A 15,884-nucleotide genomic window follows, 5' to 3' on the forward strand; every position below is an offset into this window, starting at 1 on the left:
TGTTGCTCACTAGTCGACCAGAGTACGAGTTTGAACATGAGCTCGGGGTAGTTCTGGGGCCGGAGAGTTGCGTTCCTCTAAGCAAAACCGCCATCAATTCGGACATTCGGTCGTATGTGGAACAAAGACTTGACCAAGATGCTGGGTTTCAAAAATGGACAACAAACACTGGCATCGTCAAATTAGTGTGTGATCAGATTACAAGCAAGGCGGACGGGATGTAAGTGATCTCCACTACGACCACGGTCTATCCAAGGGACAAATAACTGAACCAGTATTGCAGGTTCAGATGGGCAGCATGCCAACTTGACAGCCTAGAGAACTGTCTTGACCGAGAAGGCATAGAAACAGAGCTTGACTCACTGCCCCGAGATCTCAACGAAACGTACGAACGAATTCTCAACAACATCTCGCAGACGCTGAAATCCAAAGCGAATCGCCTTCTTCAATTCTTGCTGACTCAAAAACACCTCTTACATTGGAAAAGGCCGTGGACATCGTCGCCGTTAGGCGGGAATCCTTCGACATCGCCGACAGAATGCCACGGCCTGAGGAAATACAGCGAATATGCCCCAGCCTTGTGACATCGGTGGTCAATGGAAAGGGGCGACAAAGAACGATTCAACTTCAGCTCGCTCACTCCTCCGTCCAGGAGTTCCTTCTCGGTCATGCAGATGTTGGTTTACAGCCCGCAGCTAGCATCAGTCTCACGCGAACTTGCCTAGCTTACTTGAGGGCATTGCCTTTCACGAAGCTAGTAGAGGAACAGAAATCTTTGACAAAGGCAAGGGAAAGGGGCCACAGTGTATTGGGGAGGAACCCAATTTCAATTTAGGGTTTCATGCAGCAATCAGTTGGATGGACTATGCCAAGAAAGCAGACGAGCAGAAATGCACTGAGCTAAGCACCACAGCTGCGGACTTTTTACCTGATCAATATTGTTATACCGCATGGTATCAGCAGTATTGGCCAGCTGAAAGTGTACAGCATGAAGGCGGCCCGTTGTACTTTGCCTCCAAATATGGCCTCCGAAACCTCGTTAGGGAATTGATTTCTCGAGGTGAAGATGTTAACGCCCACAGCTGGAACGGCCCCCCGATTTTTGCCGCTTCGTCAAGCGGCCACACGTATATTGTGAAATTACTCATTGAGAATGGAGCAGATCCGAATGCCTGAAGCAGCTATTGGGGCCAGACCTCACTCGAGGCGGCCTGCAGAAATGGTTATAAAGCTGTCGCAGACCTTCTCCTGGACTCGGGGGCAGATTGGAGGACCTGGGATCAGCAAGCATATCAATACACTGTGAAGCCAGGAGACAAACAACATGCATGTTCGTCCCGACGCGAAGTAGTGACTACTAGCCTGGTTGGTTCACGTGTTAAGGTTAGCACGCTGCCATTCACGTGGGAGACGCGGACGAGGAAGAGGAAAAGAGAAGAAAAGCCAGCGCTGTACGCAGATGCTTTCAAGGCCAACGATGAAAGCGACATATCAGGGTCTTACTTCAATTTTCAGAGTGTGCTTTATAGGCAGTAGTTTCTAGTTAGATAAGACTTACCTCACGATTAAGCCCTAAATAGTTTTAAACAAGAAGAAAGTTTTGACTCTGGATTATAAGCAGCAGTTCACTGCGTAGTGTGACTGGGAAGGTACTCCTTCGCTGACCAAACAATCTTTGTGATCATTACGTTAATGAAACCGCCCAAAAGTTCTTTTCCCACCTCAATAGAGTATCTCGTTCTCACCTGAGGTGGAGAGTCAACTCTATGCTTGTGAGGAGCTGAGTAGTGGATCTTCCTTACCCACAAGGGGCTTGGGCCATCACCCGGGATGTCTTCTCATTCTTTAGGCACCGGGATTCACCCTCGTTCCTCATTCGCTCGCTCGCATCAAGTCCCAGCCTCAGCTCGATGTTGTCTTATCATTATGATCAGTTGTCATTGACGCCAAGACTTCATCCTGCTCATGAGGGAGATTATTGCCCAAACAGCTTCACAGGTCGCTAGTTAGCATCCACTAGTGTGCGATGTCGGGCTCTCGTCTTGAGCTGCGTCGTGACTCCAGAATCCTTCGAGAACTTTAGATGATGTTCAGGATTTGCCAAGAAACACAGCCAAGAATCAGCTCCCTTTATTCATGATACAGGCCCAAGCGATCAACCAAAATCAAGTATAAGTAGCACCTATATCCTCTAACTATCATTCATCTATCTTCCTCTATCAGTATCAACCCTTCAAACACTCAACCATCCTCCCACACCCGCATTCTTGTCACCTCACCGACCACTTACCCCATACCACCGCCATGCTCTTCTCCAAGACCATCCTCCTCATCGCCGCGGCCATCGTCCCGTCAGTCATGGCAGGCTGCAAAGCCGGGGCCCCTTTCCAAGGCACCTGTCTCAGCTGCACCTCCGACTGCCACGACAGTGAGTTCACCTTCATGACATCAAGCTGAAAAGATGGACCGTATTTCTTACGCTAAAAATTCACAGACTACGGCGGCCCTGACAGGCAATCCGCTCTCCAGCGTTCTGGGTGCATGACCGCTTGCCTCATCATGTGCGACGACTGCTAAGCTGCTCACTTACGCTGATGCAATGCGTGGAGGGCAGTCGCCACAATGCTCGAGTTATTCATAGTCTCGGGGGTGGTGGAGGAGATGTTTAAGAATTGGAGGTTAGAGCGGAAGATGACTTAGCCTGGGAATTCCTGTCAATGAAAAGTCAGATGTAACTTAGACTCCAAGATCATTCCCGTTACAATTGAACCCCAATCGACACATAAGCAAGAGCCAATGCGCATATCAATAAACAATGATCCTAACACCAGACTTGGTTAAGAACATGTGAATTCGGAGCTTCTGCTCAAACTGTCCTCACGACCAGGACCCGGCGAGTTGAAACGAAGCAAATACTTCTCTTCCTCGCCCAGTGTCCCCCAACAAAACGAACCCATCCTACACAAAGCGTACGCCGACTCCAAAAGCCTTCCTCCCAGCGACCGCGCCCTTTCGGCGACCCCTTCTCTCTCATCATGTCAGGTATACTATACAACAATTGGTTCTCGTCATTAATACAGCGGGAAGGATACGAGTTTTCCGTGCTTCTGCAGTGGTCCCCTCTTACTCGATGTCCATACCATCGCTCTCGAGGTTCAGGTCGAGAAGGCGGGCGTATTGGATCGTCAGTCGTTGAAGCTCTCGGAATTTTCCTGTGGTGATGTGTCAGTACACGTGGGTTTGAGACACAATAGTGATAAGACATACCGAGAATCATGACGACGCCCTTCAGCAGCTCCTTCCGGTCCCAGCCGCAAATGTCCTCATCCTTGCTGAACCAACCCCTACCCGTCTCCTTCTCGTCCTTGTCCTTGAGAATGCCGCCAATGAGACTGTTGAGGAGTTCCTCGACCTTGCCGCGGTGGCCCTCGGCACCGATGCGCTTGGCGTACATGAAGAGATACAGACGGAATTCATCCCTCGCATCCAGATGCAGGGCGGCGGCGATGCGGTTTTCGAGATGGGCAATGCTGACCGTCGACTCAAAGCCTTCGAAGCCATCCTTGGAGAGCAGCATCTTAACAATGCGCTGCAAGGTGTATGCGCGGCCCTTGAGCAGGAATTCGTTGGTAGTGTGACGCTCGAGGTACGGGATGATACCGGCAGAGACGTTGGCGGTGTCAGCGTCCTTCGGCTTGGCGGGTGTGACGGGGCCGACGGCGGTTGATTGAAGGGCACTAATAGCGGAGTCGTTGCTGTTCCAATATTGAGAGCCGACAGCCCACCACGCCTCACTGACTCTCTGCCAGCAGTACATGTCACGGGTATAGTAATAGCCATCGCCGTTGGTCAGGGTGACAACGATATGTCCGGCCGAGTTCAACTGCGCCGATGTGATGCCTGGGCCTGGTGTCGTGGAGTTGAGGTTCAGCGTGGTAGTAGCAAGCTCGAGAACGGGGCCAAGAGATACTGGTGGGTGAATGGCTGCTTGCCTCTGCACATCCCAGACGTGACATAATCCGACGGCGTTGATGCACAGTAGATAATTGTGGCGACAGTCTAGGATGACGGGCTGAGACTCCATGATTATTGGGTTCATCAGCCGACGACCGGCGGCTGTCCAGGTGAAGACACTGCCGTCTTCGCAAGCTGCCGCCCAGAAAGTCTTGTTGCCAGTGACCAAGATGACTGCTCTGGGGAGGTAATCCTGCCACAGCAGTGTTCCACGCTTGGTAGCTGAAATGTGAGATGGATCCCTAATCTGAACTGGGTTTCGAGCTTCCAGGATGATGTTCTCCGGTACCTTGGACGCCTCATCGGTGCTACTCTCAGGCAGCAGGACGCCCCGCTCCAGGGGACGTACGATTTGTGCTCTGACCTTGGGAACAGCGAGGCGAATCTGTGCAAAGGCGATTGATGGGTTTAGCACTGCTGGACGGAGGTACTCGGGTGTAGGTACGACTCCATGTAATGCTGGCACGACTGAAGCTGGCTCAGCTCCATCCATACCGTTGAGAACGACTGCCGTGGGACCGGTTGTTGCCTGGCGCTTCGACGCGTGCTCTTCCTCTTCCTCGCCTTCGATCGCCGCTACCTTCCGCTTGTTACCCAGAAGCATGGCGGCAACTCCTCCCTTGGGAAGACCATCAAATGGCCTGTCGAGGTCCAAGATCGTTTGCGGGGCATCGTTTTGCGCTGCCTTCGACGAGGTAGATCCGACAAGTTGTGTCTGAGGGAGGGAAGATTGACCGGTGCCTGAAGCAGACACCAGAAGAGGCGCCACACGTTTTCTTCCGTCCTTGCCAACAGTCACCCGCGACTTGAGCTCCTTGACTCTCTTCGCTGACTTGTCTGCCGGCTCTTCTGCCGGCTTCTCCTTTTCCTTCTCAGGCTCGACGTTGCCGTTGGTTGGCTTCGGTGTTGACGTGCCCGTCGCCGATCCGCTGGGCTTTGTTCCATTCGTCGTAGGCGCTGCGTCTTTCGATGGACCGTCGCCCATGAGAGCACCCATTCGTGATTCAGCAGCCCTAGACTCGCCGGCCTTGCTCTGATTCTCCAGGTTGAGGTTTTCGATATCTTCCGCGATACCCATACCCTTCCTCGACGCCCCATATTTTTGCAGCGCCTTGTCGTTCTCCTCCGCGTTGGCAACCCACCCGAGCTCTCCGCGATCGAATTGAATGCCAACCACGGAGCCGTCGAGACTTGAAGCGAAAATCGTTCCGCCGTCAGGGGACCAGGCCAGATCCGATATTGACTTTCCAGCGACATCCTGGAGGATGACAACGGGTCTACTGGTGTTGGTGTTCCATATGCTCAACGTCTTGTCCTGACCAGCTGATGCGATGACCGTAACAAGGCCGTTGTTGTCAGGATTGTCGGCTGGGTTTTCGGTATGGAACAGGCGAGGGGAGAACATGCAGACTTCGGTCGGGCCCTCGTGGCCGATGAGGTTGATCTCACTATCCCATCGCGTGCGCTCTATTATGGCCACGGAGCTGACTGGACCGTTCACAGCGTTCGGCGCCGCAATGTGATTACCGTCGGGGGACCAAGAGCATCTGCGGAAGTACGTCGTCAACGGCGAGCTCTTAAATGGTGCGCTGATCGTCGTCTCGAGCACGAAGTTGTTGACCATGTCATGTTGTGTCGCATTCGGTGCGGGAGGAGTGAATCGGAAGATCTTGATGGTTCGGTCGTCGGAGGCAGTCGCGAAGAACTTGTTTGCAGGGTCGAAGGTGATTCCCTTGACGTGACTGGAGTGGACGGTGATTGTCTTGAGCCTCTCGAAGCTGTGGCCCGACCACACGACAATCTTGGAGTCGAGACCAACTGAGACCAGTATGGAAGAGTCGAAAGACCAGGCGAGGTCCTGAACGTCGTTCTCGTGGCCGACTAGACGCTTGTATGTCTTCCAATTCTCGACCGGGGGAGGTTCGGAGCCCAGACCTGGAGGACAATGTTAGAGCTGCAAACAGCGGGGCGCATCGCGATGGAGGAGGGCGCATTACCGAAAGAAGCCACGGGAGGGCTCTTGTCGAGGTGGTAGACGCAGATGAGCTTGTCGTCGGCGCCGGAAGCGAGGTAGCGACCGTTTGGCGAGAAGCGGACGGAGTGAATGGTGCCCAGGTGGTGGCTCATGTGGCAGAGCTGTCGCGGCTTCTTCTCGAAGCCTTCAATGGCATCGCCGTAGATGGCCTCAGTCGACCAGACGCGCACATGTCCATCACCACCCGCAGTCGCGAGGCGCTTGCCGTCGGCGGAGACGTGACAGCTGTAGACCTCGAAGTCCTTCTGCTCGCCGCTATGGCTCAGCCATGTTGGCTTGATGACGCGCATCGCGAACGGCCCGAGGGCATTTAGGGGTGGATTGGCAACCGCTGAGGGAGTGCGAACGACCGTGGGTAGCGTGGGCGGTGGGTGTCGATGCGATTGTCGCCGTCGTCGTGACACGCGGCGATGGGGTGGACGGTTGTGGTGTTGAGGACAATTAGTTAATTGAGGCAAGCACAAGGCGCAGAGGAAATTGGGGCTTGATTGGCATCCAAAGAAAACGCGTGTTGCGGAGCCCTGACGCCCTGCTTCGCGTCGCACACTGAGTCCCAAGCTTCAGGTTCTCCGTTACGCTAAATTGGCCGCATCCAATTGCTCCCAGCGACTTTCTTTTGGTGCTGCTGCCACTGCGAACCTCCACCCTAGCTCACCTGAATCGCAGCTGATGTAATGCTGGGACACGGACCATCTCAAGCTTGGACGTCTTACCTAAGGTGGATCCAATCCCGGCACTTCCTCGGGTCGGAATATCAAAGCTGCGGATGATTCCTGACAAAATCATGTGATCTCTTAACCCGCCAAGCCAATCCCCGCCGGCGAGATGTCAGCCCGCTTTTTGCCCTTTTCCATCTCGAATTATCCCACGCCGAAGGGCTAATTAGCTACAAACCGGTGTCTTCATTCCTCCATCATGTTCAACACCCGCGTCCACGGCGTGAGCCACGGAAGTCCGCCATGCTGATGCTGACAAACTCCGCGACTACTCTCTCATTCGTAATATGCATCAATCCAAACGTTTTGCTGGCACTCAACACCATGTGGACGCGTCGCATTTCTCCGCCAAGGGGCGTTGACTAGCCAAGAGGATCCCGATATCGTGGACTTCTGTCAGACTTGCGTGATTTCAAGACGCAGATATAACACTTGAGACAAGCCCACTGCATCAAGCTTGGCTCCATATCCTCAGCATTATCATCGTATTTACAGCCTCTCGATAGAATTTCATCAATATCTCACATCGTCCTCCACAGAAACCTCATCATGTCTGTTACCAAGAAGATTCTTGTTGTACTGGGCGCAACTGGTAACCAAGGCGGCTCTGTTGTTCGAACATTCCTCGGCGATAAATCGCTGGCATCCGAGTGGCATGTCCGTGGAGTCACCCGTAACGCCTTGTCTGCTGCCGCCACTGAGCTGATCAACCTCGGCGCGGAGATGGTCTATGGCTCTCTCGACTCCGTCACGGACCTGCGCGCAGCCTTCAAAGACGCCACTGCCATATTTGCCGTCACAGACTTCTGGAGCGTCATCCAAGATCCAGCCGTCGCCCAGAAAGCCCAAGAGAAAGGCCTCCACCCCGCCGTCGTCGCTCAAGAGACCGAGGAGCATTGGGGCTACAACCTCGCTGCCGCCGCTGCAGACATTCCCACCCTGGAACGCTTCGTGTTCAGCAACCTGCCCGGTGTCAGTGAGCTGAGCCACGGGAAGCTCAAGCATGTGCATCACTATGACGGCAAGTGGAACATCGTCAAGCACATCGAGCAGACCTACCCTGCCCTGTGGTCCAAGACGTCCCAGATTTTGGTCGGACACTACAACTCCAACATCCTGCCGGGCTCCTACTTCGTCCCCCGCTGGAATCCCGAGACCAAGCGGGCCGAGTTCGACGGCCCCACCTCGGGCGACGTCCCCGTGCCGTTCATCGATGCGCCGAAGAGCACGGGCCCGTTCGTCAGGGCCCTGATCGTCGACGAGCCGGCTGGGACCATCCTTGCCGCGTACGACGAGTACCAGTCGCGCTTTCAGACGGCAGACGTTCTTGCGCGCATCACTGGTCGAGAGTTCGGTTATGTCCAGAAGAGCGTGGACCAGTTAGCCGCTGGTGACCCTTTGGGCTTGGAGGTGCCTCAGACTCACCTGTTCGTGGATGAATACGGCTTCTTTGGTGAAAAGGTCGACGGATGGAAGGACAAGCTGACTTGGCCTTCTGATCTCAAGGTCAAGATTGAGCCTCCCAGTCTTGCCAAGTGGTTGGAGGAACAAGACTGGAGTCCAGTGTTTGCATCTGCCTAAGCTGTGTAGGAGGTCGACCTCAACCGGTCTCACCGCATATTTCCTCCATGTCGATAGACGTTCTTCCCTCTTGGCCTTCGTTAATCCCATATCTCTCAATTCAACATCTTTTCTCCCCGTCCAGCTATCTCTGACCTTCACGGCCAAGGAGCTCGCCGCTCGCCGACCAGCTATCATGATTGCCATGCCTATGCCACACGCACAATCAAGCCACTGGTGATATCGTCTGCCACACACGCTGCGAGTCGAAGGGATCAGGATAACTACCACCTTCCCAGATGCTCAGAAACCCGGCGTTAATGATGTTGGCCTCCCCCGCCACAAGCGAAACACCTCATTTGTCTCAGGGATGCTATGCCCAATCCAGCACTTGATCCGATGCGGGCAGAACATACAGCGAGCAGTCAAAACTTTCACATGTAAGCTAAGAAGCTTAACATTGGAGAACGACGAGCGGACGTCTCCGGTGTTGATTTTCACGATTGGAATAAGTTTCTGGGTATTTGCCAGGCATCGGGTGAGCGGCACATGCCCCTGCACCATTAGCAACGAGGGCTGTCAAGCTTGTTTTTCTCCAGCAGGGCATACGATCATCGTGGTATTTGAATCACCAAGACCAAGAATGGTGCGACTTCAACTGCCATATTCCTTATCTAACAAGGCGATAAAACGGTCGCTTTCGCGTACTGTTGAACAGAGATCCACCACAAAAAAGCCAAGACATCGTCACCCAAGAAGCCGAGTCCCCTTCCTTTCTCTCGCTTCTTCCGCACTCCAGCCTCTGCCGTTCCCGAGTCTATGAGACGAACGCACCCACACGGCATCCACGCTTGTAACCCTATTCAGAAGGTAAAATCATGCCAGCCTCTCACAGCCGAGACAAGGAAATCACCCAAGCTCCGAAGCGCGCTTAAAAGCCAAGTTTTGCCCGGTTCACAACAAACCCAGGACCCTCGTGGGCAGAATGATAGGGACAGCCCGACAATCGCAGCGTCCCTGCGGACTCCACCACCGCCGGGCTTAAACCCATTTCGACAGCTGCTTAAGGAATAAGGACCCCCCGGTGGATCGGAGGTGGCCGCAGGGTGCACAGGGTGCGCAGGGCGGCAAGGGGGTCCTCCTCGAGTGCGGGGATTCGCGCTGCGTGGGTGGGACGGGATTCACGGGAGACACGGGAGAGACTTCCTCACCGGGCCGTCGACGGCGCCCTCCTGTCCTCTGGCCCCAGGAGGAATGAGAAGTTGGCGTTGCAATGCCGTTCGGTAGATGCGGCCTGACTAGCGCACGACATCCTCCACCCCGTGCCCAAGCCACCAATGAAGACGGAGGAACAGAGGGCCGTTCAATAAGGAGTGATTTGGCTTTTTAGCTTCTATTTTCCGCTATTTGTTGCTGGGTTCACTTGTGGTTTCGACCAACCACGGCCGCGTTCCTGGCCATGCGATAAGATCCTTACAACACACCTTCCGCTTTGAGTGACCGGCGATCGACAACGCGACAGGGAAACCCGGCGCTGACAGCGCAACGCAACCCCAATCATCGCCGCGCCCCTCCGCCCAGGGCCGCCGCTCATGAGCTGTCTGCCCAGCTCCGTCAGCTGGGTGGAGGAGGGGGGAAACCGGTGATTGTGCGTTGCATCTGTGACGGGGAACAACGTTCGTGTAGTCGTCTCCCTCGGAAATTCCAAAATTCTCCATCGATTGTGAAGTTCGTGTATAAAGACGGTCCACCCCGCGATGTCTGGTTGAAGTCTCCTCTCTCTCGCCAGGCCAGTCTCACACACTCACTCTCAGTCTCTACTCGGAACCCCCGCCCGCCGTCAAGATGCAGCTCCCCGTCGTCCTCGTCTCGCTCTTCGCCCTCGCCGTCTCGGCCGTCCCCGCGGCCATTGAGAAGCGCTCCACCACCTGCGGCAGCACCACCTACTCCACCGCCCAGGTTAACGCCGCCTCCAACGCCGCCTGCTCGCACGTCAAGGCCGGCACCGTCGCCGGCTCCTCCACCTACCCCCACCGCTACAACAACTACGAGGGCTTCGACTTCGACGTCAGCGGCCCGTGGTACGAGTTCCCCATCAGGACCAGCGGCGTTTACACTGGAGGTGAGTCTTGTTCCTTGTGTGTCTTGTTGCGCTTCCCGGCCCCTGTGTTGCGGAAAGCGTCATCTGTGTTACGTTTGGCCACGTCTAACGAGTACAATAAGGCTCCCCCGGCGCCGACCGTGTCGTCATCAACGCCAGCTGCGGACAGGCCGGCCAGATCACCCACACCGGTGCCAGCGGCAACAACTTCGTCGGCTGCTCTGGCACTTCTTAGATGCGCAAAGGCATCTTATTGCCTACGAGGGATTTAGGGGTGTAGTGGAGGTGAAGGGGGTTTTATGGGTTATGAACATATTTTGATTCAATATTGAACATAATTATGGACGCTTCCTTGCATCACTCCGAACACATCCGAAATCTGAAAAGTGCTCCTATTGAATGCCATTTCACTAACAGGCACGACGCTGGTTTGTCACCTTCGTGTCCATCAAATGGCCTGTAATTTCCCATATTCTGGCGAACTTAGACAAAGACAGTTTGTGTTGCAAATCAATACGACTATTTTCAATTCATCGCCCATCTTATACAACAGTCTGGTATGCTATTTCAAGGGTCGCTTTACCGAGGAAACGTGAATGTTGATAGCTAGCTAACCACAGTAACAGAACCGAACTTCCTTATCGGGTACATCTGATCATAGCCTGATCATACGACATCGTTGTCAAGTCCTCGATGCTGAAAATAATCCCGTCGTGCATGTTGGGATATATGATAAGCCGCTAATTAGCTGTTTGCATCCATGAGCCCGTGTGCAGCTCGGCGATGCGAACAGCGCCCATAGATATGTCGCGTCTGGGAGCCGAGATATGCCAACAGCCTGCAGTCAGATATGTATTGCCTCAATTGGAATCGTGTGTCGATCATTGTACGTTGTGTGGGGTACGATGCTGTTGGTACGCATTGTCTTGAAGAGGTGTGATGGTTATTAGTTTCATTGGACCACGACAGCAAGGCAAAGTGTGAGGCGCATTGGGAACAAGTACTCTGCATTGTTGCGAGGGCGCAACCCACTGTTGAACACCAAGCGCGGGGGATCACCGTCGATTTATAGCGGAACAAATCCTGTATACCTAGTAGAGTCAAACCTGGAATGGTTCATGCCCATTGAAGAGCCAGTCTTGATCCCTTGCAAGTTTGAGTCGGTATAGCTGGCGCTGATCTAACAACATGTTGGAAGTCTTCGGTGCCGTCCTGGCAACACTTCAATTCCTAGGATGCCTCACGAAATCCGTCCAAGAGGCTAAGCAAGCCTACAACGACATCAAGGAATTTGACGAACAGAGGAGGGAGATGGAAAGCATGATTGAGATTACAAAATCACATATGCAGAACTTGAAACTATGCCTCAAGCGACACAGCAAAGATTCACCATCCGGTATACACAACAAGCAGGCTATCAAGCTGATGCCTACGCTGGAAGTTTGTAATGATGCCTTCGTCAAACTGACAGCCGTATGTAACAAAATATGGGCAACAAGAGACTACCTGCGCCATGCCAGAGGCTAATATCGCCTCAAATGCTCTCGAGATCAGATTCACAAGCTTCGGGACGTCATCAAGTCATGTCTCCATGCTCTTGAAAGCTCATTGTTTCTAAGCAAGTTGTAAGAGTTTATTCTCCGGCCCTATTGGACTCTTCTCACCTCGTTCCCCTCAGCGATCATTTGAAACGCGATACGAGAAGAGGACTTGGGCGAGTGGAAACCGGACTGAAGGAATTGACCGAACGCGTGAAGTCAATCCAGGAGACACACCAACTTCATAGGCTCACGCCGTCACCACAGCCTCCAGAACCGACAAGCTTAGACACAATGATAGACCAAGTCAAGCAGGATGTCATACTTCTCTTTGACCGACAGGACTCAGAATCACGACTACCACGGGCCTCAGCGGCCGTCCGACTTACTGAAGTTCTCAGGACCCTGGATGCGATCCGTGGTGAAGTGTCAAAAATGACAGGAATTTCAAACCGAAATTCCAGTCAAGTTCATCCAGAAGATTCGGCGGTGGATTTTGAGATCAAAGAGATGGCGAACAAAGCTAAACTGGCCGTCAAGGGGCTGAACGCGAGCGTCTTATCTGCGGCTTCCATGATTGGTTGTGCGTCAACGACATCCGTGGCCCAAGATTTCGATCTTTGCAACGAGAATCTTCCCTCCAAGAAAACCTTTGACGCCTTCGTTGGTGGGCTGGATCCTTTCAATTCCATTGGCCCTTGCTGTGATGAGGACAATCAGAACGTAAGGAATTGGGTCGAGACATTGTCAAGTGCAGACAACACCACACAATTCAATGACGGGTCCACAATTGCTACTTTGGACCATGGTAAATCCTCGCCCGCATCGGATGCTACTTCCGCTACGAGTTACATCGATGTCTATGATGTGGATCAGCAACAAGTCGATATCGTCGAGAGCATGATGGTCGAGAAGAAGTATTACGAGGCCGTCGGATATCTGAAAGACACATTCAGACGCGAGAGGAAGAGAGAGTGTCGTTTCCCTCAACTTCTGCTTCAACATTTCGCAACCGCAATATGCGAGGCCGAATTGAATGGCCTTGAAGCGATGCGGGCATGTCAAAGTGCCCCGGGTGTATTGCCTCTGGTGGACGCTGCTTGCCTAGAGAAAGCGAAGGTTCTACTCAACCATGCCGAGTTCCGCAGAATAAACTTGCTGCTTCGCCCGTATGGGGAAGTGAATGCATTTGAGCGGACTGAAGATTTCTCGTTAGATTCCATTCAAGTGGAACTTCGACTTATTCGTTGTATAGCCCTGGTTCGATTTGGTGCGTCGGGCGATGCCATTGCCGTCTTGCAAGTGTTGCTTCATTGCAAAGAACTTAGCGAGACGCAACGAGGCTTCATCAACTACTATGCCGCCGAAGCTTATTTTCTGCAGGCGTCTTTGGATATAGACTTATCTGAGCACAACCTGGAGGAGGCGGGGGAGTATTGCTCCACAGCTTACAACATCTTGGAACACTCCCCAGAAGTTGGTCCAAAAGTCCTTGTAGGCTGCATCTCACTTATGATCGAAATTGCCTCCGAAATCTCTCATGAGAGTGAAGCCAAGTTGTGGAAAGGAAGGCTTGCGGATGCGCAGGCAAAGTGCATAGTTGCCAAGGTGGTTTCTCTGCCGCCAGAGCCACGTGCTCCCCCTGTGGACCCAAAGCAAAGCTTCGGCGACCTTCTGCAGAAGATGGTCGAACAAGGGAATAACGACATTCAAGGAGCCGCAGATCTGGTCATCACGCATCTGAAACACCATTTCAAAGTTGATGCACTTTGTTCAAAGTGGTACGATACATCCAAGGACGGACCGCCGGTCATTTGCTTTGACTGCATAAGGCAAAACATCATTACGCTCATGAATCATGGCTTAATAACTTCGTCTTCTTCAAGCAATGATTACCTCTGCAGCAGGCACCAGAATACTGAGAATTGGCAGGAATTTCATGGTTTCGACAAATCTCCCGAGGTCCTCTTGGGTCCCGGATACATGTCTGACTCCTGCCGGAAGTGTGAAAAGACCCCGAAATTTGTTCCTTGCTTCAATCTTCTTTCTTTCCTGGCCATAGCGGATCTCATCTCGAGTGAGCTACTTGCGGAGCACGTTTCCGTTTGCGTTGGGGAGATCAAAGCTTTGTTCGAGTTCGCAAATTTGGATCATGAAGGTATTCGAGAAGTCGTCAATACTGCCATTGCTGTTCCAGTTCCTGAAACTGAAACGAGCACATCTTCAGACAAGACCATGAATATCTTGAGGACATCAGTCTGGCTTGCGGCATGCTTTGGCCAAAAGGAAGTATTGAAGTATCTTTTCAGCCTCGGAGTGGTGGACAGCAGTCAATTTTCATGTGAAGGCCTACTTCGAAACCCTCCCTGTTATCCTCAAGGAACTGAAATTACCGCCAAAATCAACGACTCCCTCATCACGCTGGTCGATACAATCGCAGAGTCACAGGCGACCCATCTCCTCAGTGTGGCACACACCCTTTGGTCCTGGGACAGGCTGCCGGTTTTTGATGCTCTTCTCTCCAAAGCTGGATCGAAGCATCTTAATTCCCAGCTTATCATGAAGATGCCGTACTTCGAGGGAATAAAATGGATTGTTCGCAGTGTGGACATGCATCTGGTCCATTGCTTGGTTCAATTTTGGATCAACACGCCTATTCAACCAGGACGAGTATTGCCCATACTCAAGAAACACGGAGCCAACTTCCGTGTCAAATACAAAGGACGAACAGTGATCGATATTTCGCGTTCTTTAGCGGGAGTGCATTTTGAACGGCACATTCCGACCGCGAGAAGGCTTATCGAGGCAAATCCTCCAGCGCTTACCGCAGGCAATGCACAATGGCACCGAAGAACTCCACAACACATAAAGACGGTGCAGTACCTGCTGTATGCTGGAAATGGCGACTTTACTAATGTAAGCAATGACTTTCAAGCCGAGATACAAGGAACAGTATCTCGTCTAAATGCGGCGTTGGACATTGATGTCCAGGATGATGCACATTCAGAAAAGTCCCATGAATTGGCTGATACGTATTTTGGAAATTGAAGGCCACTTTTTCAGACAGCCGGACGGGGAGATTTTGGCGGTAACTGGCCTCGGTCTTGGCCAAATTCGAGAAAATATCTCGTGGAGATATAGAATTCACAAGAAGTTGCGAATGGCAGATTGACTTCCTGTTTTTGTTTCCAGCTCCGCTAATTCATATAGTCATGCTGAGCGTCATGGATGACCATCAAAAGACGGAATTGAAGGCCACGCCAACAATACGTTTCAGGACTGCGCTAATCAACAAACTTGCTCCCGGAAAGGTGATGATATTAGATTTATTCCAGGTTGCCACAAAAAAAACTCAAGCTGAGTCCATCGGACGAGAACTAATGTGTGAAAAAATCGCATTTAACGCAAGAAGCCCTCCAAGCGGCACGCCCAATCATTGATAATCATACAACCAGACCGCTGCAGTTGGAATTTCCATCCCGTCCTTGGTAGGGATAGGCTCTCAAGCACAGAGATGTCAGAAACGGGAGCCAATTCCCCCGCTCATGACCCCTATGAAGTGGTGAAGTAACAAGGGTCGAGAAACACGACGAATCAAAAGCAGGGCTAAAATTTCAGCTCTTATATTCCTGCCGTTGCAAAAAGCGCAAACTTGCGTTAGCTTGCAGTTTGCCTGGAGTTAGCCCAATCAGGGTAGCGCGTGAAACTACAGATCCTTGATAATCATGATCAGGCTAGGCGTTTTGCGAGAATGAGGCGTTCTTGGCATGATAGGTCAGAAAGAAGAAGCTTGAGAATAAGGTGTCTGGGCTGTTGGGCATTTTGCTACGTTCTCCGCCCCTCGACGCCGATGGTCCTTTTATGTTTCCGGTTGTTTTATCCTACTTAGATTCTTTCTCTACGGCGATATTCTCGCAGCT

At 52.5% G+C, this 15,884-nt stretch overlaps 4 protein-coding genes across 4 annotated transcripts; 3 read left to right on the forward strand and 1 right to left on the reverse strand.

The window, feature by feature from the left end:
• Positions 1–2,304: 2,304 nt before the first annotated feature.
• On the forward strand, positions 2,305–2,577 carry CGCA056_v003815 (uncharacterized protein; the record flags this gene model as incomplete). Its single annotated transcript, XM_037319071.1, has 2 exons — positions 2,305–2,428; positions 2,495–2,577. 2 exons carry the CDS (start codon positions 2,305–2,307, stop codon positions 2,575–2,577), a joined length of 207 nt encoding a protein of 68 aa, XP_037183757.1.
• Positions 2,578–3,123: 546 nt separating this feature from the next.
• HIR1 lies at positions 3,124–6,339 on the reverse strand (the record flags this gene model as incomplete). The annotated part of the gene is made up of 3 exons (XM_037319072.1): positions 3,124–3,212; positions 3,268–5,949; positions 6,012–6,339. 3 exons carry the CDS (start codon positions 6,337–6,339, stop codon positions 3,124–3,126), a joined length of 3,099 nt encoding a protein of 1,032 aa, XP_037183760.1.
• A 975-nt stretch (positions 6,340–7,314) lies between these two features.
• NMRAL1-3 (NmrA-like family domain-containing protein 1) lies at positions 7,315–8,346 on the forward strand (the record flags this gene model as incomplete). Its single annotated transcript, XM_037319073.1, has 1 exon — positions 7,315–8,346. One exon carries the CDS (start codon positions 7,315–7,317, stop codon positions 8,344–8,346), a length of 1,032 nt encoding a protein of 343 aa, XP_037183759.1.
• A 1,824-nt stretch (positions 8,347–10,170) lies between these two features.
• RNF1-0 (Guanyl-specific ribonuclease F1) lies at positions 10,171–10,661 on the forward strand (the record flags this gene model as incomplete). The annotated part of the gene is made up of 2 exons (XM_037319074.1): positions 10,171–10,447; positions 10,549–10,661. 2 exons carry the CDS (start codon positions 10,171–10,173, stop codon positions 10,659–10,661), a joined length of 390 nt encoding a protein of 129 aa, XP_037183756.1.
• Between the last annotated feature and the right edge of the window lie 5,223 nt (positions 10,662–15,884).

Source organism: Colletotrichum aenigma (genome assembly GCF_013390185.1).
Source record: "Colletotrichum aenigma strain Cg56 chromosome Unknown KSG_Cg56_contig02, whole genome shotgun sequence".
Lineage (NCBI taxonomy): Eukaryota > Fungi > Ascomycota > Sordariomycetes > Glomerellales > Glomerellaceae > Colletotrichum > Colletotrichum aenigma.